Source organism: Haliotis rubra, unplaced genomic scaffold, assembly GCF_003918875.1.
Source record: "Haliotis rubra isolate DU_JTF1 unplaced genomic scaffold, ASM391887v1 Scf32, whole genome shotgun sequence".
Lineage (NCBI taxonomy): Eukaryota > Metazoa > Mollusca > Gastropoda > Lepetellida > Haliotidae > Haliotis > Haliotis rubra.
Window position 1 is genome coordinate 3,126,048 of NW_025766991.1, and position 26,994 is coordinate 3,153,041.

Genomic DNA, 26,994 nt, shown 5'->3' on the forward strand with positions numbered 1-26,994 from the left:
AAAGATGGTTATAGGAAGTGACCACAGTCTAATAGTGGCACTGTATTTCAGTGTATCAGTACAGTATTATACTACAGTATTCACAGCCTGCTGATTATGTTGTTATTGTTTCATGTTCAATCAGTATTCAATCAAGTCCTGACTATAGTCAATTGTTGATTCAATGTTAGGGAATATAAATACGATATAGTCTTTCAGATTGATCGCTGTGCATCAGTATTAATGGTTTGCTTACAAACTTGCATGGGGTACATGGAATATAATGCATTCTTAATCTCATGACCAACAGTATTATTCAGTTGTTGTTTTTCAAGTGATCTATACATTTACAAACATGCTTGTTTTGAATCACTTTTGTGTGCACATAGCTGTAAACAATAAAGATTGTTTCACAAATTTGCTTTTGTTGTCTTGGTATGCAAGTGAATACATGAAGAATATAGAAATAACTTCTAATTTCAGGGGAATAAAAATGATCTCTGTGGTGATGATAATAATTATAGTCATGTGACCTGTCACACTGGGTACCCGTTCACTGCTGGGTGATCAGAGGCAATTTTGAACGAACTCACTTGCCTAAGGTGAACCACATGTGTCATACAAGCTTCGTTTTGGGACAGGACTGAAGACCTAGAAACTTGCAGGAGTGAAGCTGCCAGACAGTCACCCATGCAAGACCAACATTCTTCACTTCAACTGATTTGTGACCTAGGACTCACATCATATATACAAACAACATGCTTGCATTGATAGATTACAGGCTGAGAAAGGGATAATGAAAGGATAAGCCATACAATTCTCTCACCATGATGATTGAAATCTCAGCATTCCTGAAAGAGCAACAGACTAAGGACAGAAGAGGGACTAAATATCATTTTTCACATGTATTTATTTACAGTCTTTTTACAAGGAAGCTTGCAAGTTTTGGAAACAGTTTAACAGCATTCTGTGTTGTAATCTTCCTCACATCAGATGGGTCCATCTTTTTTACTTTAGCGATATACTCACAGGACAGGACAATATTGGACGGGCTGTTGCGTGTCTGACATGAAGAGAACAATGCTTTAGTACAGAATTCCCTGTCTGGATGTATTATAAAGGGATACCAATAAAGGATGACAGCTGGTATCACTATGGAATGTAAACATAATTCTCCCTCATCAAGAAACCAACTCTCATATGTCTTTGCAATGCAAAGAGTAAAAACACATTCAAGACGTCGCAAGAAGACAAAGTTACCAATATCAACACCTTTACCAATATCAACACCTTTTTAGAAAGAGGTCAAATTTAACATGTGTTATGTGTGGGATTACACCAGGGCCGGATACAGCTTTTTGAGAAAGGGGGGTGTGCACACTATTGAGAAAGGAGGGGTGCACACTTCATTTTCACGAGAGTTTCAATGGTCATTTAATAAACTTTCAGGACAAAAGAGGGGGTGCACACCCCCTCCCCCCCTCTGGATCCGCCTGTGGATTACACTTTCTCTGTTAAGTACAGATTCTAGTAGTACCTTTTGGGGTTGTGCCCCATCCAGGATTTGAACTCACTCTCTCAGAGTGAGGTACCAAATCACCAGCACACAGTCAGCCATCTATCAGACTCAGCCACTGCAGCTTTCACAAAAATGGAAATGTGCTGGCAATTTAAAGTGTAATCCAAAATATGTTTATTTTTTTTAAAAACAATTTAGCACCTAAACATTAAAAAAAATAATCCTGACCTCAACCAAAATTTCCTCCCCACATAACTTGCCATGTACAAATACACAGTTACCTGTTTGACAGGGGCCAGGGCAGGGGAATCTGTCTCGAGGAGAAGGTGTTCTATGGGAATCTGTCGCACAAACTTCTCTCTCTGACAACACAAATGGATATAATATTGTGGTTGTGTGTTAAACTTTTCACAACTATATTTCGACCTAAGTTTGATGTGTATCATCACTGACACCCTATGGCAAGGATGGGCTCTTATTGTGGTGAAAAGACAATGAAAAATACACAAGAACAGACAGAGACATTATCTAACAAAATTAACACTGAATGTATGGATCAATTACTTTTCCCACTTTTTAAACATGTGGGTAATAAAGAATGAGTAATTAATAAAAGAGCTTCATAACTTGTTTCTGGACTCACATCATCTGTCCTAGTCACAGAGGGGGGAACGGAGAAGTAGAAGCCAGCCTTGACCCCCTCCATGCCCACTGAGGGTTTCCCGTCAAACGCGTGCATCAACACCTTAGTGGCACCTGATCATGCAAGACATACATGTATTTTACGGTCACTGAGGAACCACATAATGAGATATAAAATAATACTGTGAGTTATTCAAGTGCTTGGAAGAAGATTATGAACTGCCCTTAAATTCAGGACCGACCCAGATGCTGTCATAATCTTAGTGTTCCCATACAACTGCTTTGAAGGATTGGAAAGTACAAGTATATATTATTAGTATGAGAATAAAACCCTTATTCAAGAGCAAAATGCTGCTAAATTCTACAATCTTTGGATAAAGTTTAAATCTTTATCACCATTCATTTTTGTATATTATCTAAAAAACAAACCAAAGATACAACAACTACTATTTCCATGATTGTGTAAGAGAATTTATTAATAAATAATAATAATAATGGCCATTTGTTATGCGCTATAATCCACACACTAGTGCATGCCCAAAGCGCAGAGGGAAGAGAGTGAGTTATTTGTCGGGACATCAAGGTAAACTTGCAAGAATGAAAGGTAGGGACTATTATCCTAACAACTGTTCCCAGATATAATACTGTCAAAGGTATTCTGTCTGCGTTATAGCACAGTCAAATACTGTAATCGTATATATTTTCACGGGGTGCAATTTTTGCGGAAAGTTCACTAAAGACCTATTAACTCAGTAGTTTTTTCGCGCATTTCAAACGCCTGAGTGATGTATCCATCACAAAGTTTTCACAACCCATAGACATGCAGTGATCAAAGCTAGCCGCCATAATTGAATCGTGTTTACTAAAACAATCAGAGAGATGTGGGATTATACTTGTGTCAACATTGTGATTTGTGACTGATGTAAGTAGGCTTCGTTCATTTTGTGATTACAAGTACATGTAATCAGCTATCAATTAACTGACAAACTGATAACAAACATTTGCTGATTGTGATCACTATTACTAGTATATGCCTCTATTCCTCTATATATTGTTTGGATGTTGTTATCTGAGAGAATAAACAAATTGCATGTTGTTCCTACTTGAGTATTGGTCATGACTTGACCATGAATATTTCGCTTAGTATGATTATTGACGCACAATCATTTTGTGCTAAAAGCGCGAAAATTAATCCCACGCGAAAAATAACTACGATTACAGTACTCAAATTCTGCAAACAGGATATCTAAGTTCATAGCAAACAGTTATACTATATGTTTTCTATTTGAAAATACCTGTTGGATGACAGCCTTGATGTGATTAAGTGATTACATGTCCTCATGCAATGATGTCAAGGGTTATGTCTAATGCCATCAACTGCTGGTTTATCTATTACAGACTTGGACACCATAAACCTACCTAATTCCTTGAGTAATGCTATGGTTGGTCTGCCAGCTGATCTTGAGTGCACATTTCTGAAAACAGATACAATAATTCAGAACATAGCAAATTCAGCTATATTGAATATTGTAAAATTTTAATAGACAAAAAATAATAACTTCCATATTTGGAAAGTGATATATTCAGAGAAAACAAATGATCATGTATTTAAAGGACAAGTGAAGAACAGATAGTTTGTATTTTCAATATTTCTTTTGGCAATGTTTCTTTCAGAGCTTGTTGTCCATCTCGTAAGTTCTCTCAGAATCAGCAATATTAATCAGAGGCATGTATCATTCTACAGAAATCTGAAAGCTATTGTCTTGTATTACTTACAACGGAAGATCATACTTCTGAGCAATTTCCACCTGAAAAGACATATGATACATATCTTATTATCTGACAAAACATGATGGAAACAATGATAAACAAGAACAGTTCATATCCTCTAGTGCTGGTATTGGCATACAACCTGCGATACGATACATCAGGATACTAACATTTTAGTCACGATGATATATTGCCAAAGTATTGTGCACTGAGGCTGCGATACGATATGAATCCCGATACAAACGTGGCGATATGATATGTATCACGATATTAAATTTTTAATTCTAACACCAACTATAAAACACCTTAAAATCAAAACAAAACCATTTTAAAGTATTTCGTCAAATTCCGCCAGCGTTTTTCAATGTTTCTATTCGGAAACAAGATAATTATGTTTATAAACAGAGTTTGTGAATGTTAATAACATGCGAGAGCTCTGTCTGACGCAGTTCTTGATGCAAGAATTTCCGAGAAAATGTTTACTTATGAAGGGAAATTAAGTAAGCATATAGTTTTATCATCCAACAAAGTAAGTCTTTTTTCTTGACAGATATCGTGATTCGGCAATATTGAAAGTTAAACATCGATGTATCGTGGCCCATTTGAAGTATCGTATCGGGATATACGACAATGTAAAACTTTGTATCGATTCACTGTATTGGCAGCCCATGGATCGATGCATATCGATGAATCGTCACACCACTAATATCCTCCGATATGTTACCAAGGTAACAAATCAAGTGTCCAGATAGTGCCAGCAGCATCCCCTACTCACCTGTCTAGCCAACACCAGTTTCTGCATCTCTTTGTCACCCTCCTCTCCACAGAATCGGGGAGTAAAGTCAAGCCCCACCTGAAGGAAATTGACATAACTGGATATTAATCTGAAAGTTGAACACTGTAAGTTGTAAGATCAAATTTGCCCCATAAATTACACTCTCAAAAATACTCTTCCATTATGGCCATGTACTCAAAACATCATATCAAACTGAATATAATCCAAAAGTGGCTTTATAGACTCTTGCACTAAAGTTACTAAAGACAGACACATAGCAATACACATGATACAAGTACACATTCATAGGCGGATCCAGAGGGCGGGTGCAGGGGTGCGCACCCCCCCTTTTGCTCTGAATGTTTGTTAAATGACCATTGAAACTCGGGTGAAAATGAAGTGTGCACCCCTCCTTTTCTCAATAGTGCGCACTCCCCCTTTCTCAAAAAGCTGTATCCGCCCCTGACATTTCAACTGCACATAAACAAAGTTTTTTGTAAGGACTCCGTGTCATGATATTTGGACATTTGTGAAAGCAGTTCTTTCTACTGTATAGTGTTACCACATTCCTCACCTCTCCAACAGCGCCCAGTCTGCCATGATGTTTGTCGACCGAAGCCTCTGTATTGGTGATATCCTGGTAACAAATTGTATTACATCACAGAAACATGGGCTCCAAGACTTGTATGAAATCTTCATCAAGACACTTATCCACATTCCATGCCATACTTACAAGAATACAACTGTAAATGTCATATTTCTGTGAAAACCATAGGCACCAGTCTATTCTAGCATAATTCATTTACAAAATGAAAATGAAAATATATGAAAAGTTGGGCAGCAAAAACATGCTATGTTTTCAATTGAAGTTGTTGCCTTAAGGAAACATCATCATTGTTTAAGATATATTATATGGTCTCTGGTTCAACATTCTCCTGAACGGTATTCAAAGTTTTCATATCCATATTCTGTATATCATTTCCTTGATAACGATGTCAGTACTACACCGAAACCTTGCTCCAATCGTAATACAGATGTTAAGTTGTTCATCCATATATTCTTACACTTCCTTAGCACTCCAACTTTATATGCCTCTCAAAGAAGTTTCATGAAAATGGTTTGTGAGCTGCTCATAAAAATGAGTGAGTGAGTTTGATTTTACGCCGCTTTTAGCAATATTCCAGCAATATCACGCCGGGGGACACCAGAAATGGGCTTCACACATTTTACCCATGTGAGGAATCAAACCCGGGTCTATGGAGTGACGAGCGAAACGCCTTACCCACTAGGCTACCCCATCGCCCCCTCAAAAATGAACCCTACCATATTTCAGTAAACACAAAAGAACATATTAGGTTTTGATTATGTTGTAAAATTTCTAAACTGATATCCTTAAATGTCTTCGCTGCAACTGTAGTGCTTTTTGAGAAACCTGACATCCTTTGGGGGTTATGTAAAAAATATCAAACTAGGCCCAAATGGGTTTTTGTTTTATGTACTTATACTATAGAAGTAATGTTTTCAAAATATTTATCCGATAATGATACATGCAAATTATATCCCTGTACACATGTGGTGGTTCTGAAAATAGATCAAGCCTACATACCCTCTGACACCCAATTACAAATATGGGAATCCTATAGGTCATCGGCTAAAGTAATTGCATAACACTCCATTTTACTCATTACATGTTATTTTTAATACAAAGTTTCACATTTACAGAACATAAATTTCCAATCACAAAATGCACAGCTTCTTTTCACACTTGTGGTACCTGTAATCTCAGAGGAGGTAGCAGAAGAGTAGTCTGTCTCACAGTCCCTGAACCACATTATTTTCCCTACTGCCAAGCCCTATCTACAGTGCCAAAGCCCTAAATATAGCAAGTCTAGATTTCCTCAGGTTCAGGTCCCTGAACCACATTATTTTCCCTACTGCCAAGCCCTCTCTGCAGTGATAGAGCCCTACATAAAGCAAGTCTAGATTTCCCCAGGTTCAGGTTCTGAATTTCCCTGGTCTCCCTGGGGCTCCTTTTTAATTTAAATGGGCTTGTTCATTACTATAAAAATGAGATATATTCAGAGACAAAGCGTTAGTCTAGCAGAAGAGATGATCTTCAGTATTACCTGCATATTGGCACTTCGTCTCTCCTGGGTTGGATCTCCCTGTGTGAAGATATAGGTATATTTAACACATACAAGGTACAAGTCTAGTAAATGTGGCATTCTACAAGAACTTGACATGGAGTGGGGAACAGTAGGTTATTTCTTAGTTACATCCAGCAGTTATCGTTATGACAAAGATACAACATAACTTTTTGCCAGAAATATTGATTCATTAAAGCTGTACATTTCTGTAACTTTGCCCTGTGCGTCACTGTAGAACTAACTGACTGACTGACTGAGTTTGGTTTTACGCCGCTTTTAGCAAATATTCCAGCAACATCACGGCGGGGGACACCAGAAATGGGCTTCACACATTGTGCCCATGTGGGGATTCGAACCCGGGTCTTCGGCGTGACAAGCCAACGCTTTAACCATTAGGCTACCCCACCGGCCCGTAGAACTAACTAGTCAGTTGAATGAATGAGTGAGTATGGTCTTACCCTGCTTTTAGCAATATTCCAGCAATATCACGGTGGAGGACACCAGAAATGGTCAGTTGAATGAATCCATTGGTATGGTTGTAGTTGAAACAGGTCACTTTACTTACAAAGGGCCCCTTGACTCAATTATTGAGCCACTAATATATATCTTGAAGGATGACCCTTATGTGTTACTGATGGAGAATAATTACTTCAGAAATGACCAATATTCAAGTACAATAATTTTATCATCACTGAGGTCGACCTGATGAGATATATAACAAAGAATATCTCTGGAAAATTGAAATTCTAGAAATGAGTTTTTGCTAGTTCTTAAATTTGCAAACTATGAAACATGAAAACTTAGCCTTGCCTGAACAGGGTGGACTCCAAGACATGGTAGCACAAAGTCTGGAAATCTGAAAATGTTAAAACAATACACTTTGTTCCTGCAAGTGCTGTAATCTTCCTACTGGTGCACAGTCCTGTACATAAGCTGTCCTAATGTTATATAATGCAACATCTAAATGTATTGCAGTAGTATCATACTGAACTTTATAAATCATAAACATTGAACATGTAAGATAGATTCATTATTTTTTGCTTGATAACAAATACTAAAATCTTGTATTCATAAAGTCCATTTTAGCCCATAAGAATTTACCAGTTATCCCTTAAAACAAGATATTTGATTTGTATATTACTAACCCCTCATCAGGTTGATTCTTTGACAGGTTTCTATAAATATTACACATTGTCTTCTATTGTAGTTAATATTCACACATTGTGTTAAAATGAATAAAACAAACTGGTACTGTACAAGTGATTTTTCCTTTCTTTAGATTTCAGTGTACAAGGGATAAAATAAAAAAAATATGTTCCCAATCAGAGCAGTAAAGCCTTATACAAATCCTTAATTTCTAATTCATTTGTGACACTTTCAATGGAGCTAATCTTACCTGTCTGCAAGACTAAGAACTTTATCATACTGGTCTTCATTCTCTGCAACAACTAGGGATGCTGCCACTCCAACCTGTGACCATTGTAACCAGAGATAATGAATTCCATTTAAATAATCATGTTATCCCACAGTCTGTTGACTTGCAACCTGGATTTAAACAATGTAATTTAATTGTAACAAGTGTGAAACTGACACATTGTCTGGGTATAACTGCTTGCTTGACATACACAATATAAACAAAGAAGTATTTGAACCAAATGGATTAAACCTACTAATGAAATAAACCTATAAATGAATAAAGTGTATCTTCTCTTGTATTCATTTGTCAATGATCAACCATGAGCATATAGTGTAATGGTATTTACCTTTTTTGCTTCTGATATAACTTGTTCAATGTCCTGGAAAAAATGTATCATAAAACAACAATCAGTATTAGAAACAGATTTAACAAGGGCTTTATCTTCAAACATTTCAACATAGTTTACTGTAAAAAGTCTTGACAAGAAATTAAGCAATAATAGTCTCTATTCAATGTACATACTTCAAATCGATTATATTCACATCGTTTACTTCAGAAAATCAAATAATGTTGACAAATGAAAAATATCCTTGATTTTTAAGAATTGGTAACAGCAGCACTCTGTACAGTTTCTGACATATTGAAGATTGCAATTTATTTTTATAAGTGCCAAGAAACAATACATGATATAGCATAACCTCTGTAAATACTTCATCCGTCAAATGACTATGTACATCAACATAACAGTCAAAGTTTTTGGTATCCATTTTATTCTCGCCTCCGTTCACATGATACGACAGTAAATATTCTTATGATATTGCAACTTGTACGTGCAACGGTACATCAGCAGCTCCCGTTTGGGTTATAAACAAATTTAGAGTTATCTTCCTTTATCGATGTTTTTGCGCATGCGCAAATCTAGGCGCGCACGATTTAAAATGGCCGAATCTGCCGAAAATGTTAAAATCGAATGTAGAAGTAAACGCACAGTCTCCTCTATCGTTACCGCAATAAACGAGCACATTGAAAATATCGTATCAGGAAACCCTGATGCTTCTGAAGAAGACAAAGAACGATGCAGATTGCGGTTTCGAGAGGTCAGATATCTATTATAGTGTGACATTACGAAACTGAACTGTCAAAAATCTGTACATCTGATTTCAGGCAACAATACTATTTGTTGAAAGTTTGTTCCTAACATACTGCACATATATAATGCCACACGTACACCCCACTGTCATTTTCAGTATTTTGAACAGGGGAGATATGGAGTTCGATACTTGACGGTTGTGGACCTTTCCTAAAATTCTGTGACTATTAGAAGTTAAAAATGTGAATATGGTAGACCTAATAATTATGCAGCTTTGTGTCTTGGGTTTTCGGACACTTAAAAAAGATCTGTTGTTGTCGTCTCGACTATCACATGAACAGTTATAAAACTTCTCACCTATTTATAAAAGATCTTTATCCTAAACACAAGGCATCATTCATTGATTCATGAGTTCCCAATGTATGTGTGATGTAACACCCCTCATTACAGCCAGAGTGAGCACTGGCATCCGAAAACTATGACATCCCAAAAAATGATCTGACGATAATTGTGATAATGCCATGGGTTGTGCAATAAATAGTTGAATTTGGACAACAATACATGCAGTTTACCAGGCTCAGCTTATAAAACACTGGAAATGGCTCAAGCTGCCGACTGTGGCTCTCACTTCTCAGATGTCCCATGTATCTTCGATCCCTGGTGGTCATTGTTTTCGGGTTAAGGTAGATAACTCTTAACATTTATCCTTTGCTGAGAGCGACACTTAGTGGTTGTTGAGTCAGGACGTGTGCTGCAGAGCTCTGATGAAATGTTGAAAGTTATTAAGTAGACAACAACGTTCAAAACTTGAAGGTCACAGTTAACTCAAGGTATTGTGTGTCAACAATATCGGTTGCGATTTTGAGACTTTTCAATGCCGAATTGGTTGTTTTCAACCAGTTTTTATCACGCTACTGATGAAGAAGTCACGACACAAGACAGCCATGCGTGTTCGCGTGCTGCAGGTGCCAAGATGTGCGAGTGCTCTTTTGAAAAGTTGTTTGTTCCTCACGTTGCTGTTACTACTTTCTAATGACGTTGAGCAGAATCCTGGCCCAATGAAGAAACAAACCACATTAGAGGGAGATTTCTGCGTTTCAGAGGTAATGAAATAAATAAAAGAGATGCGGATCGAGATAAACGAAAACTTCACAAAACTTAAGAACCGAATCAACGCCATTGAACATACCATGAACGAAGTTACCACAGAGAATGTTGAACTACGTAATACAGTTGATAGTCTGCTCACGAAGGTTGATATGTTGGAAAATACCTCACGACAGAACAACCTTATATTCTTTAACATCGAACGTGTGAAACGTCTTCCGTCTAAATCCCCTGGAACCCGGCCTATTTTTGTAACGTTGAAGGACTTTAGACAGAAAATGATTATCCTGCAAGCATCAAAGTGTTTAAAGGACTCTCCTATCCGTATATCACAAGACTATAGTGAGAAAGTTCGGCTTACACGTAAAAAACTGAAACCATTTATGGACAAGCCCATATCAGAGGATAAATTCGCCATATTGAAGTTTGACAAATTACAGATCGATGACCAGCTATACAAACTCAATAGTTCAGGTGATGACATTCAACATGTGGAAACTTTCAAACACTGGAAACGTGGAGGATATACAACACGACAATCCAGTAAGAAATAGGGGCGTGGCCAAGGCCCATGTGACTCAAAAACAAGTTTCAGTGTGTTATATTGGAATATCGAAGGACTAAGACGAAAGTTCCAACTACCGTTTACTAATTTATTTTTTTTTCGTTTCACTGGTTGAAACATGGGCTGGTGAAGAGGACACATTCACTCTTCCTGGCTATGTCCAATATAGTCAGGTTAGGACTAAATCTGATCGCGCTATTCGGTAGTCAGGTGGAATTTTAACATTTATTAGCACAGAGATTTCAAAATGTGTAACCTTATAAAACAGTTGTTGTACAGATATAATGTGGTTAAAGATACACAGCCACCGTTCATTGCACGTTTTATATTATGCTGTTGTATAGTTTTCACCTGTGAACTTGAGTGATTTTGCTAATGAACCAATATTCACTATTCTGGAAGATAATATTACAAATTTTCGATCAAAGGATTCTGACTGTCAAATTATTCTCCAAGGAGACTTTAATGGACGAACTGGTAGTGATGTGTATTCCAATATCATAATTCACAATGACCCCACCTATTTACCAATTGATGAGGACATAAACTACCAATCTGATGATGGGATTGAGCCACGTGTATCCCAGGATCGTGTAATCAACAAACGTGTACATCAACTTTTGACTTTTTGTAAAACTACAGGACTTATCATTTGTAATGGACGTTTGTTTAACGATAAGGGTATTGGCAAAATTACGTGCTTTGCAAATAATGGACAAAGTACTGTAGATTATGTTCTTTGTACAGAAAATGCCTTTGAACTGTTTAACAGTTTTGATATTGCTGATGAAGTGGAATCTTCTCATCTACCTATAGTTTATTCTTTTTCTGTTAGCACTGAGAGTTTCAACCCTGTCACTTGTGAAGATAATATTGTTCCTAAGGTTAAGTTCGTTTTGAAAAATGATACTAATAGAAATGATATTTATGTTGGAAATTGGGACAAAGTTAGTCCTGAAGATATTAATCTGTTCTACTCATTGGTGGATCATGGTGAAATATCCCAAGCCTAGAGTTTGTTTCATTCTATAATGCAGTCGTGTGCTGAGTATTGTAAGAAGGTTGTCACTTCAGGTGAATGTGGTGATACCAGGGGAGGTAACTGGTTTGATAGAGAATGCATTGAAGCTTGTTGTGAGGCTCGTCGTTTTCTCCGTGCATTTCATGCAAGTAGCAGTTTCAGTGATAAACAACGGCACATCGATGCGTGGAAGTTTTATCAGCAGTTTTGTTCATCGAAAATGTCTTGTCAGTTTCAAGAGTATGTTGAAAAACTAAATAAAGCATTGTGTACGAGGGATAATAAATCATTCTGGGCAATCGTTAACCAGAAACGTGCCTTTAAATTTAACAAGATTAAAGCTTCCGAGTGGGTTGATTATTTTGAAACGTTGTTTAGAGGTGTTTGCACATCAAATGTTGAGGCAGAGTTTTATGAACTAGTTCAAACGTTTATAGATTCTATTGGTGTTGATCTCATTACCCCTACTGTAGACCAGGAATATCTTGATAGGAAAATATCCATGCAGGAAGTTGTCGATGCTGTAGAGAGTATGCAGTCAGGTAAAGCGCCGGGTTTTAGTGGGATAAGTATAGAGTTCTTCAAAAATGCTCCAATCAGTTGCTTCCAAATGTTGCAGTTTCTGTTTAATGCCATACTATCTGCAGGGGTATACCCGTCAGCCTGGACTCTAGGTGTTATTATTCTTCTGCATAAAGAGGGCAGTGTAGATATACCTTCTAACTATAGACCGATTACACTTTGGGAAGTTTCAGGAAAGATATTTGCTAAAGTCATTAATAGCAGGTTGTATGCATGGGCTCAGCAAGAAGAATTTTTCACCCCAGAGCAAGCTGGTTTTAGACATGGTTTCCAAACAGCTGATAATATTTTTATTCTTCATACAGTCGTTAATAAATACTTATCACTATATAAGGGACGGCTATACCGTGCTTTTGTTGATTTAAAGGCTGCGTTCGATTCTGTTGACAGAAATAGTTTACTTCACAAGCTGTGGCTTGGAAATGTGAAAGGAAAGACGTTCTCTTTGCTTAAAAATATGTACCAAAATGTAAAGTCATGTGTCTCACTTAAAACAGGTTATACCTCTTTCTTTGATTGCATGTATGGAGTACGCCAAGGATGTCAACTATCTCCATTTTTGTTCTCCATTTTTATCAATGATCTAGTTGAATATTTGTCTGCTGATAATCAGAGGTGTATCGATTTAGATTTTATTGAACTGTTTATTCTGCTGTTCGCGGATGACATTGTTCTATTTCATGGCACAGTTCAGTACATACGTACGTCCAGATTCTTGTTAACGAGATATCTCATGAACTTATTTTCAAGGTCACGACGACACTTTGACCACTTTTCAAGCTCTTATTAATGCGATATCTCATGAACTGTTGTACCCAATGTCTTCAAGTTTAGTGACCACCAACATTGGGGGATTACGCAGACACCAGTCGATTTGGGTGACCTTGTTCTTACTTATTTTCAAGGTCACAACGACTTTGACCACTTTTCAAACTCTTGTTAACGCGACATCTCATGGACTGTTGTACCCAAAATCTTTAAATTTGGTGACAGCCTACATTGGGGCATTAGGCATACCACAGTATATTTTTGATGACCTTGACCTTATCTTCAAGGTCACCACTGGGGATTACGCATACACCAGTTTATTTGGGTGACCTTGACCTATCTCCAAGGTCATCACAACACTTTGACCGCTTTTCAAACTTATTTAAACGCGATATCTCATAAAACATTACACCCAATGTTTTCAATTATGTTGACGGCCTACATTGGGTGATTATGCAGACACCAGTCATTTCAGGCATCTTGTATGTGACCAAAAAATTAAAAGTAATAAATAAAGATATTCCATTCTTTAGCGGTGGGGGACATTGCCATATCAGTGGCAAACACTTGTTTTTCAAATATTTCCCCCGACCAAAGGATGGCCTTACTTATTTAATAGACAAAAATAGACTGTCAAGGACGGTGGGACGGGCTATATTTTAAACACTGACTGTTTTTATACGTGTTGTATTGTTCATCCAATGAAAAAGAATTCATGATCAGATATAATGCCTGTTCCAGATTTATGAAACAGCTATACAACAGAACATCCTTATAGATGGAGAAGAGTGTTCGCTTGCTGATACCCACAATGAAACATCAGGTACATGTCACAGAACTATATGCTACAGATTTACTCAAACGATTTCAATGTTGAAAAGTTGAACATATTGAGAAACATTGTAAAGCTGATTTCTTGGTACTTTTATGAACACCTACAGCATCAGCCATCATGACTAAAGTAACCTGCTATAAATGTCCATCGGAACAATGGTATGTCTTGCACTGTCAATGTGAGCAGTGATGTCCTGTAGATCCCTTAAAGTGTCAAAAGGGGCGGTGGGGTAGCCTAGTGGTTAAAGCGTTGGCTCGTCATGCCGAAGACCCGGGTCCGAATCCCCACATGGGTACAATTTGTAAAGCCCATTTCTGGTGTCCCCTGCTGTGATGTTGCTGGAATATTGCTAAAAGCGGCGTAAAACGAAACTCAGTCAGTCAGTCAGTAAAGTGTCAAAAACCAGAGAAAAATTAACTGAACAATTTTACATGATGAATGTGCAAGCATTTTTAATGTTTGACCTTGTTATTTGCTTAATTTGATTTGCCAATATTTACTTTGATATAGCCAAAATAATCAAACAAACAGCATGATCATGTACTACTTACAACAAGCTAAAGAGCATCCACCATTGGAAACTCTGTGTTGCTGTACCAACACGCCATGTCAGATTAGCCCCATGAAATAATGAGTGTTCTTTAACTTCCTTTGAGTAATGTACTATAATCAATTTCAACAATTTAATTTTCAGAATTTGAACCTGTTGATGTGGACAAAAGAAATTACATCAATAATGAACTGGTACCCAACTTTGACAGTGCTATTGTCCGTGTAGCGAGGAAACGGAAGTTCCATCCTCGATTTTGTGAAGAGGAAACATATGAAATAGTCAATAAACAAGCCTTTTACTTGGTATGTCCCAATTTACTAGTATTTTTTATTCTAATCTGAATAATAACTCCTTGTACTGTATATTTTGATGGGTGGTTTAACAAGTAAATGTAAATATTGTCCTGTTTAAAACATATTATTTCCAACCCTTCTACAATTTGTTTAGGCTTATAATTTAAGTTGCATTTGATAGGAATAAAAGGTAAACAAGGAGCATTATAGAAAATTCAGTCTAAGTGAACTTAGGCTCAGTATTAGGTATTCGTTACAGTACTATACTGAGTCTAACAAACCTAGTAGAAAGTCGCGTCAGCTAACTTTTTGAATTGACCAATCAGAGAACAGCTTACCAAATCGCGAAAGTTACATTTGCACATACCGTTTGAACTTTTACCTGAAAAACATTTGTACTCGAACGATTCCGAATGCTATTTTCTGCACTATCGCTTCCGAATGATCATACACATGGGGGATGCCATTATTCACAACAGAGTGAAAACAGTCGCTGAAAATACTGTTTTTTGTCAATATGCCAGGATGTCATCTCGCGGAAATAAACCTCCTGGTAACCATGTCATCAGAAACCCCTAAGCGTAAATACTCCACGTCAAATATCTGTGTTTTATGCGATTTTCGTTTGTTGAGAGATCAGTGTCAACGACCGGAGAAGTGAAAATTTTGTAAGTCCCGCCTATCCCTAAACAGTAGCCTTGTCTGTTTGGTTAAATCCGTTCTCTCCCGTTTGATTGGATGGTCATGGGTTGCTCAAAGGTTAGCTAACGCGACCTTCTAGGGTTTGTTAGACTCAGTATAGCCGTTTAACAAATAATACTGAGCCTAAGTTTACTTAGACTGGAAAATTAGTTGAATTGGACATGTAAGGAATCACACAATGTTGTCTCTATATTGTCATTGCAGGCCAAGGTAGAGGTGACAAATGAAGGGAGACAACCCTTTACTCTTAAAGAAGACCCAACACTGCTTGCAGAACCAAAACTTAAGGCTGAACTGAAGAATGCTTCATCACAGCTAGATGCAGTTACTAAGGTGGGTAGATTATTGTATGTATCCATTACTTGTAAGGGGTAGTGGGGACATTACAGGAGATTTCCAGATTATGAAGTGAACTATTCGTACACTATAAGATTGAGCATTGGCAGGGTTCGAAATACTGCATATATTAGGGTGCCATGGCACGGTAAATATTGAAATGGCACGGATAAAAACTGTTCTCTGTGCCCTTGTGGCACGCCTAATTTTTTAGAGACATAACTCACCTTTAGTCATTTAATCCCCAAAACAAGACACTTACGCAAATGACAAACAAGCAAAAACATTTCTTGACTATATCGCCCAATGGAATTATGATGGATGATGTAAAGAAATCTGGTTGTTTTTCCATTAAGAGTGATGGGAGTACTGATAGTTAGGTTATTGAAGAGGAAATTGTGTATGTTAGATATGTTGAACAATTACCTGTCACAAAATTCTCAGCTATTAAAAGTCTTGGGAAAGAACAAATGAAGCTTAAGAAAGCCATTTTAAAGAGAAGACTTATCAGTGATAAGACAAAACAGGTTACATTTGTTGTTTACTAACAATAAATTTTAAATGATCATCATCACTGTTACAGTCATTTATTCTAAAAACATGTGGGCACACTTGATTTCTGAAAGGCACATTTAAAATATTTGCCTGGTGCCCTAAGGCACACTTATAAACTAAAGTATTTCTATCCCTGATTGGAATGGACAGGTCATGTCTCAGCAGAACTGTCTGGAATACGTGCCCATGTGTCCAACAGTATTGATAAATAATCTCCCTTGATTGTCACAGTGTTTCTTAATCGATGAATAAGACCTTATGATGGCTAAATGGGAAACAATACACTGAAAAACCCTATATGATATGGTAGCCTAATGGTTAAAGTGTCCGCTCGTCACGCTGAAGATTTGATTCCCCACATGGGTATAATGTGTGAAGCCCATTTCTGGTGTCCCCTGCTGTGATATTACTTTTTTTCCCTTATCCTGACTCATGCTCTTTTTTGCTTGTCTTCTTCTTCTTGCTAACATAGTGGAACACTTGTATCTCCCTAATTGAAGCCCTTCAATTTAAAATCACTAATTAGTATTCACCACGAAGTTACCTCCTTTCCACAAGCTGCTGAACGAGGGCTTCACCTCTACCCATGTGCCTCACTCTTCCTTCTTCGCCCAGTGAGCTGGACGTGAGAGCTCTGTGTCTCCCGACACACTATATCCTTTGAATTATATTTAGTTAGTTACCTCGTGATAGACATCTATAGAGGTTTAGCTAGTATCCTTCAACGCATTATATATTGATATTTAGTCGCTTTTCTACAGTTTAGTCACGGACGCCGTGGTTTGTTTCAGTGGATTACGCTGATGAAAATTCTGTACTATTGCAGATTACGCTTTTTATGCTGCTGCTGATCCGCCTTTAATATGATGTACGGCCATGTTTATTATATTCACATTGCAGTTTGCGGTACTAATTTATCCAATTCTACCTTTTATTAATATTTACTTTGGCGCTTGGCACGCACGACAGCAGATAGGTCGCGATGCAGAGTCTAGTATGACTGATACACCGAACCCTCGCCAGTCTACTGCTGTTGGCCGACTCTCCCGCGGTGGTGTTCCGCTAGAGTGGTGGAGAGGTGTGGGACGAGTCCGCCATCTCCAAGAAGCATCCTGCTTCCCCAGACATCCCATCGCCGCAGCAGAAGACTAGAGGGTTTTTCTACTACATCTCAACAACCCAGACCGCTCCCATCGGGTTTTGGGCCTGTATGATGATCAGCCGTCATCATACCGATGTACATCAAAGATTGACCGATGTCGCACAGATCAGCATGCAGCCTGATGTACCAACGCAGATATGCGATGATCGCCCTGAGGGTCCCATCATTACCAACACTCAACGCAGACGCCGCGACACCCAGGGCAGCGCCGACCTCTGAGGGAAAATCAACGAAGTCTACTAGGACTTTCTCAACCGAGATTGTTCCAGCCGATGACCTGACCTCTACGATGATCAGCTGATCATCATCCCCACGACGCCACAAGAAACGACCGGTGATAGCTACAACGACATCAGCAGAGATCACCATGCAGCCTGATGCCTCTACACTGATGTCGGACGATTTTCCGTGGACCCCTCCATTAACACCGCAGATAAAGCACCGACGCACTTCGCCGCAGACCATCCCAGAAGACATGATGCATACAAATTATGAACATCATGGAGGACCAATATCTGCGGTAGCAGGGTCCGAGTTTTTCTGAAGGCTCCAACGTAGACAGCACCCCAGAGGCACCCCCGCCAACGAAAGCAGCCAGGACGATGTCACCTTCGCTGCAAGGAAGTCACGGACCACCTTGACGGCGACCTAGATGTACAGCTCTTCGCAAGGCCTTCGGCGAGGCGAAAGGACCTAGATGTACAGCCTTCGCTAAGGCGAAAGAACCTAGATGTACAGCCTTCGCAAGGACTTCGCTAAGGCAGGATAGATCATCACCTTGGCGCGTTTCATCCCTAGATGTGGACTCGACCATCAGACATCACGGAAGCCTTCGCGAAGGTCATATCGCCGCTCCTCCTCGACCGACGCAGAGGAAGCTTCGCAAGGCATGCCAAGGACACCTGAATCCAGATCATCATCATCTAGAAGGACATCGAGGGACTATACAAGAGCTTCACAAACTATCAACGCTCCTCCTCACAAGTCTCCGGAGAAGATCAACCCATAGACAAGTTGATCATCGATATCAAGTATAAGAACTACAATCGTGATATTGGTTCTGTTGAATCCATGACGCAGACGATGTTCGCTGGCCTAAATAGATCTAGAACGATCAATTAGACACTTATCACCAGACTTCGTGAACACCCACTTCTGAATATGATAAGATGATCCATGCGCCCTATTTTAGGCAAGCTTCACGATCCCACATCCTGTTAAACACAGAGGCTGTTCACGGCAAGCGCCATATATATATTTATATATATATATATATACTAATCGGGTTTTGATTCGACACCTTCGCGATGGTCGCTAAGGCTAAGTGGCTCCAAGTCTACTTCACCCAGAAGATCTAGAAGGGATACTTCGAGAACTTCGCTAAGTCTCCGGGCGCTCACCGAGGAAGTCTCCTCCAAGGTTTCCATATACCAGCCACTCGCCATATATAGCTACTCGTCAGTCCGTTTCAAGACGCCGCGATAAGTTGATTATCAACTGTATGCCAGATGCCGCCTATAAGCCTACGCCAAGATAATTGCTCAGGCTATTTACAACACAGAACGCCGCTGTATTATTAGTCAACGACATTTCATAGATCTTCACAGAAATCAACTATTCCGTGATAAATTGCTAATATACAATCCTCGACGACGATACGACATATCTACATGGACCATTACGCATATCTGCAGACAATTCAATATCGAAATTGAACAGCAGCCTTGTTACAGCGAAGTATAACTCTTAATCGCCAAAGTTTCTGAGAAGAAATATGTACAACAAGTTCAACGCTAATTCTACAATTATGACGATACATTCATGTATACAGTCTACAAGCTCACAACTTGCAAGTTGTTTATACCCTTATATATAAGGAAGTCGGAATTATATTCAAAACTGAAATTACTTTCACGACAACCAGGAAAATAACCTACCCAGCATAAAATTACAGAGCGCAGATATTTCGCCGGAGGTTTCACAAGGTTACCATTAACCCTCAAACACGTGGTCACTCGGATAACTTCGAAGCTACGGTGAAGACCGACGCTTATGCTAATATCAACTAATTTACAAGAATTTATTCAAGGTGGGTTTTTTCCCGCTACACCGTGACATCACAGCTGGTATTATACAGAATCAAAATGCCTTGTTCTGATTGGACCGCTGAGGGACAACGACCTACACAGAGGTCGCATCTCTATTCACAGTTCAAGACTTACGCCACAAGTGACAACTATATATCAGTGAACGAAAGCAAGCCTCATTACAGTCCAGTTAACCTGAACATTCATGATTAGACTGCCTTTCTTCAGTTAGAGACCTCCCCTGTCAAGTTAAGACGAGGGATCGGCAGTCAGGCGATTTTACATAAAGTTCAACGAGGACAGACACACCTGGTTGTGCACCTACATCGCCAAGGACTTCGCAGAGCTTAATTACCTAGACGAAAGATACAAGTGGATCTAAATCCACAGCTTCAGACTACAGCTGAATTTCATCAAGTTTAATTAACACAACTAGATGGTTAGTAAACCTACTAAACTTCTGTTTGGAGAATAAACGGAAATTTCACGCCCAACCTGGGATATGAATATAGTGTTCCAACACCTCACAAGTGAGGTTTATGAACACGCCTGGATGACATACTTGGACCCCATGATACGATGATTCTATCAAGATGGCCAGCAAGAGCACTGTAAATTTATCTCCACCAAACCAAACAGGAGGAAAAATGCAACAGATTATTTCCTCTATCATCAACTTACGAGAGTGAAGTCTCATGTACTATATCTCCATTTGGATCAGAACTGTCATACTACGGCATATGGATGGACCTATTCACCCTCCATGAGCTTAATACTCATGATATTATAGCTTAACTTCTACAATTGTTCTACACAAATGTGATTGAAATAATGGAGGGTTTATTTCTGGAAACTGATATGGTGGTTGCAAACCATTATCTGAGAGATATCACCACCGAGGACGCCCTCAGGTATACACCAATTCGATCCCATGGTCCTCGTGACAACAGCTGACAGTTCTCGGAGAAGATAAGTCAATCTAACAGATTTTTACTTATCTTATAACAATACTAAATAGCTTCATGCTATATATAATTTACTTAAGTTCCTTTTATCATCACAGTACTATGATTATTACATCATACAATATATAAGTTAACAACTCTACAGAGTTTGTTATTATATATATTTACCTTAAGTTATTCATATCTTAAGAGTAATACTATGGTTACATGATAAATGCATTAGCTAACAAACTCTACAGAGTTTTTGGCTATTTTATACATAGCTTAAGTTAATTAAGCTAACAAACTCCTCTACGGAGTTTTACTATTATATAGGTAACTTAAGCTAATTATACCTTAAGCATAGTACTATACTCATATTATTAAAATATATTGGCTAACAAACTCTAAGGAGTTTTGCTATTATATAGGTAGCTTAAGCTTATTCATATCTTAAGCTTAGTACTATGTTTATATCATATAAGTAGATTAGCTAACAAACTCTAAAGAGTTTTTTGCTATTTGGCTTAAGTATCATCATATTTCTAAGCAATATGGTTATATTATAACATGTATTAGCTAACAAACTCTACAGAGTTTTAGCTATTATATATGTAACTTAAGCTTATTCATATCTTAAGCGCAGTACTATGTTTATATCATATAGGTATATTAGCTATCAAAACTCTAAAAGAGGGTTTTGCTATTATATATTTCGCTTAAGTTTCATCATATTTTAAGCTTTATGGTTACATTATAACATGTATTAGCTAACAAACTCTACGGAGTTCTTGCTATTATATATGTAGCTTAAGTTTTCCTTCATAAGCTCAATACTAGGTTTATATCATAGCTAACAAACTCTAAAGGGTTGTTTTCGCTATTATACAATTAGCTTAAGTTTTCATCATATCTTAAGCAGTATGTTTACATTATAGCAGTATTAGCTAACAAAACCCCACGGAGTTTTGTTATTATATATATATAGCTTAAGTTTCATCATAACTTAAGCTCAGTACTATGTTTTTAACATAAAAGTATATTAGTTAATAAACTCTAAGGAGTTTATTTTGCTATATACATTTAGCTTAAGTCTAATCTTATCTTGCTTAGTACTATGGTTACACTATAAACATATTAGCTAATAAACTCTACAGAGTTTTTATTATTATATATGTAGCTTAAGTTAATAATATCTTAAGCACAATACTATACTCATATTGTAAAATATATTAGCTAACAAACTCTATGGAGTTTTGCTATTATATATGTAGCTTAAGTTCATTATATCTTAAGCACACTACTATACTCATATTGTAAAATATATTAGCTAACAAACTCTAATTGAGTTTTGTTATTATATATGTAGCTTAAGTTAATTATATCTTAAGCACACTACTATACTCATATTGTAAAAATATATTAGCTAACAAAACCCTACAGAGTTTTGCTATATATATGTAGCTTAAGTTAATTATATCTTAAGCTCAGTACTATACTAATATTATAAATATATATTAGCTAACAAACTCTACAGAGTTTGGCTATTATATATGTAGCTTAAGTTAATTATAGCTTAAGCACAGTACTATACTCATATTATAAAAATATATTAGCTAACAAACTCTACAGAGTTTTTGCTATTATATATGTAGCTAAAGCTTATTCATATCTTAAGCTCAGCATTATATCTATATCATATAAGTATATTAACTAACAAACTCTAAAGAGTTTGCTATTATATAATTAGCTTAAGTTTAATCATATCTTAAGCTTAGTACTATGTTATATCTTAAAGTATTTTAGCTAACAAACTCTAAGGAGTTTATACTAGCATATTAACAAGCTTAAGTCTATTAGTCTTAAGCATTGTATTAATGTTATATATACTTTATCATAATAAGTACATGGTAATAACCTTTATATGGCAGCTGATAAGTTAGCAGCAGGAATTCATCAGTTCAGTGCCTTTATGAAGTTCCCATAGGGTTATTACAATCATCACAGTTCAAATCACTAATTATTAAAAATCCAAAGTATTAGATATTCCCTCCTCCGCTCAGTAGGATGCTACAAGCAAAAGAGAGCATGAGTCAGGATAAGGAAAAATATGTAATTTTTGGAGTAAAATTGATATTTTATACTTATCCTGACTCATGAGGTCAGCCCTCCCATCCTCCCAAATAACACTTTGGATTTCCTGTAAATTCAAATGTTGGGCTCAGTATATGAGGAGAGAGTGAGGCACATGGGTGAGGGTGGCCCTCGCTCCCCGCCAGCTTGTGGAAAGGAGGTAACTCGTGGTGAATACTAATTAGTGATTTTAAATTGAAGGGAGCTTCAATTAGGGAGATACAAGTGTTCCACTATGTTCGTAAGAAGAAGAAGACAAGCAAAAAGAGCATGAGTCAGGATAAGTATAAAATATCAATTTTACTCCAAAAATTACATTATCAATAATGTGTCCATTTATATAGCCAAACTCCACACTAGGTATGCTCATAGCGCTAACAATCAAGGCACAGCACATTATTACCCCGGATAACCCAAGCTGCCTGTTAGGCGCTAGAAGGTTATAGTCATATGACTTTTTCCACCGGGTACCCATTTTCCTGCTGGGTGAACAGAGACAATTTTGAACAAACTCACTTGCCTAAGGTGAGACCACATGTGTCACATGTGCTTCGTTGTGGGGCAGGACTCAAGTCCTAGAAACTCTCAGGAGTCAAGCTGCGAAGTTAGTGCTAAGATAGCTATGTGCAACAGAGCCAGTGACACCATGACAGTTTATTTACCACCTATAATTTCCCAATCTTCTGCTTCTTGAGCTGATCAGTTTAAAACTAGTATTCAGGGAAATAGAAGCAGCAAGATACCGACTAAAGATGTTACCTGAAAGTGTGACAAGTGAGTCTGCCGCAGCGTCCGTGCCATAGAACCAGGCACAATATTCCGGGCACAAAAATGTTCAATCAATAAACAGTTACTCTTCAATTAATGAGAAACAACATCAGTCAATCAATAAATTGTTGTCAATCCCTTGTAACTCCACCACTCTGCCCACTCATCCTCAGCCTCAGATGCCACCATGACGTCAGTCTTTGTCTTATTACCGCTGTAGAAGTTTAATACGCGCATGAATACGAATCAGCTGTTTGAGGTCACAAGTCCTGTCTTCAGGTGGTTTTTATTTCGTGGTTCTTCTTTTTTAATTACATTATGGGTAATAAATAAAGTAACCAACTTGGTACGAGTGATTACGGGAAATATGCCTCGTTAAATTAATGTTCAGCGCCTCACCAAGGCTCGGCACTATGAACATTATTTCAACTCTGGCATATTTCCCGTAATCACTTCTCTAACTCCTCTCAACTTCTGTTTTATTCTCAATGTGCCGTTTGTTCCAGACTGTGACATCATCTGTAGAGAAGGCTGAGAAGCTGCACACTGCTGTGGGCATCCTTCAACAACCATCCAAAACTGATAAGATCATATATGACAGTGGATGCAATATTGCTAGCAGCAGTCTGAACTCGCCTTTGAACACAAGGCTCAATGGAACAGCAGCTTCTAGTGCTGTATTGTCAGAGGCACCAAGTTCAAGGCAGCATCAAGACTATGTAGTAGAGGTGTAGTGATCGGCATGTAGACCTTTCTCACACTGAACTCAAGGTCTTGTTGAGCCAAGCTCCATCTTTTGTGATATGAGATAAATATATTTGTTTCATATGCCTGTAAAATTTCTCACTTTATGAAGCTTGACTTTAGAGTAGAGTAGAGTATCCCTTTTTCTTATATGAAATGTGTGGCGTAAAGCTAAACTCACTCACTCTTATATGAAATAAAATTATGATGCTCTTTGTAATGCCTTATTCAACTTGACTATATATTAGTGATATCTGGTGTCCTGGAATAATGCTAACATTGATTTAGAAGATAAAGCTACTCTGTTTTCAATTTTGCGGTCCTTTACCGTTGATTTAAGACCGCTAAATGTAATTTGAAAACCGAAAGCGTTAGCGTGAGGTTTTTTAAAAGCGGTCTTAAACTGATAAAGACTGCAAAATTGAACACAGAGTAGCTTTATCTTCATTCTAACACGACTGAAGCTTTAAAACACAAGGCATAAAGGGCCTTTTCCCTGGAAATCGCTTGGAATCGTCCCGTTGAGGGACAGGTTGTGTAATGAACAAAATAAGACATTTTCAACAACATAAATGCTATATTTCAGGAACCAGTATGCTTGTATATGTAACAAATAGCATACATAAAAATAAAGCATACAGTTTATACTGTGAGCAAGTACAATTATTTGATTTTTCTCAAGCGAATTATTGATCTCCCCTACTGTATGACAATCGACTTGCCAAAATGCAAGCCGTGAACTCGCTAAGTTTCTTCACGGAAATAATTGTTGATAACCACCCAACTATTCCCAATTTGGAAAAGACCTGACATGCCACGTTTTATGTGGGATACATGGACAGTGGAAATGGAAGGACTGGGCATTACGTCCGGGACGGAAGAGGTCAGGTTAGGACGTGTGGGCCGACGTGTGTTGGCGACGTCAACACACTTAGATCTGGACCCGCTTTGAGTATACTGCCGCTCTTCAGCTAATCAGAATTGAATATCACACATTGTCGTGCTAGAATAATTGTTTAAAGCTTTCAATCGTGTTTGATACAGAAATATGTGTGTTAGTAATAATGATAAACTATTTCAAAATTTAACATTTTTTCCAGCTGATATGTAATGAGAAGTTTCTTCTAAAATTTTCCTTGACTTTCTGCCTTGTATTTTTTAATGTAATGAAACTTTCAGATGGCTTGAAAAGTGTTTTAAGGTTATTGTAAGTGAAATTTTTATCCCTCAGCAAACACAGGTGACGGTTATCTAAAGCCCAACAGTGCAATGTGTAGAGCAAAGCAATCTTAACACTGGGACTATTGTAAGTCAGTGTTACAGTATGTGAGTTATGATGTTCTTAGTGCTAAGGTAGGTTTGTGCAAGTTGGTGTAAGCGATATAAGGCCACATTTAAATGTATTTTCATGTGCATATGTGAGCTGTTTTGGATAGATTACAAAAACGAAGACAATTAAAGATACCGTGAAGAATAATAACAATAATTATTAATGGTGCTCATTAAGCTTAAACGTCTTTGTGTATTAATATTGATCAGCATTAGCATTGATTTGTTTCCTTTCCGTTTTCTGTTTTCCTTTTTCCTTGCACAACTGACTAGTGTTGGGAATTGGTTAAAATCTCATAATTGATGATTGGTTTATTAGAACCAATCAATCATCGAAAATAATTGGCTAGCGTCATTTATGAAAGGACAAGGTATGATAAGGGTGTTTTTTGGCCCACAAACAGAATTGGCTGAACACATGTTATTTGTTTAGAGACAAGATAGCTTTGCATAAAAAAATTATTTTTTAAATGATCTGAGGCCGTAATTTCAATGCAAAGGGGCCGAAAATGGTTTTTTTATCAGTTCCCATGAAAACACCCAGGAAATCTGAAATATCAGTGTGCCATAATGACTTATTTACAACTATGAGTTTATTAACATACAAATAACATCAGTTTTACAACAGGTTTTCATGATCAAGAAACATGTCAATATCAATCACAAGGTTTTAACTTCAAGAGGCCCAATTAGGGTTGCAATACATTGTGGACAGTAATTCAATTACTTGCTAATTGTTTACAAAAAACCCTCATTGTTCACAACTTTCTTTGCAAATATAAACTATAGGTCAATTTTACAACATGCACTTATGATAACCAATCATGTCGCGCTAAAAATCACAGGGGCCCATTTTGGGTCTAATTACATTTTGGGCACAGCTTGATTTTAACAAGTAAGAAGTAAAAGTCAGTATTCACAACAAGTTTTAGCAAATATACAATAAACATCTCATTCAGAACATGTTATTACAATAACCAATCATGTTGCACTAAAAATCACAAGTCTTGACCGCAAAGGGGGCCATTTTTGGTGAAATTGCATTCTTGGCACAGCTTGATTTTAACACCATGTAAGTGTTAAAAGTCAGTATTCAAAAATCTTCAAAAGTAATTATTCACAACTCATTCACTGCAAAGATATAAAACATACACTTTCACTCTTCATCCAC

General features: G+C 37.5%; 2 protein-coding genes across 3 annotated transcripts; one reads left to right on the top strand and one right to left on the bottom strand.

Annotated features, from left to right (window-relative positions):
* Window positions 1-871: 871 nt before the first annotated feature.
* LOC124283713 (putative deoxyribonuclease TATDN3) lies at window positions 872-9,111 on the bottom strand. 2 transcript variants are annotated; one of them, XM_046719733.1, is made up of 12 exons: window positions 8,948-9,111; window positions 8,596-8,628; window positions 8,229-8,302; window positions 7,643-7,688; window positions 6,812-6,850; window positions 5,260-5,322; window positions 4,686-4,763; window positions 3,917-3,948; window positions 3,560-3,615; window positions 2,142-2,254; window positions 1,780-1,860; window positions 872-1,042 (listed from the first exon to the last, which is right to left on the bottom strand). In XM_046719733.1, exons 1-12 carry the CDS (start codon window positions 9,014-9,016, stop codon window positions 893-895), a joined length of 834 nt encoding a protein of 277 aa, XP_046575689.1. In that variant the 5' UTR covers window positions 9,017-9,111; the 3' UTR covers window positions 872-892. The 2 variants fall into 2 exon arrangements, with proteins under 2 accessions (XP_046575689.1, XP_046575690.1); XM_046719734.1 differs by having other exon boundaries at window positions 2,126-2,254.
* A 64-nt stretch (window positions 9,112-9,175) lies between these two features.
* Window positions 9,176-24,709, top strand: LOC124283715. The gene is made up of 5 exons (XM_046719735.1): window positions 9,176-9,346; window positions 14,124-14,205; window positions 14,912-15,072; window positions 15,970-16,098; window positions 24,257-24,709. The coding sequence occupies exons 1-5, from the start codon at window positions 9,188-9,190 to the stop codon at window positions 24,482-24,484; spliced, it is 759 nt and encodes a 252-aa protein (XP_046575691.1). The 5' UTR covers window positions 9,176-9,187; the 3' UTR covers window positions 24,485-24,709.
* The last annotated feature ends 2,285 nt before the right edge of the window (window positions 24,710-26,994 follow it).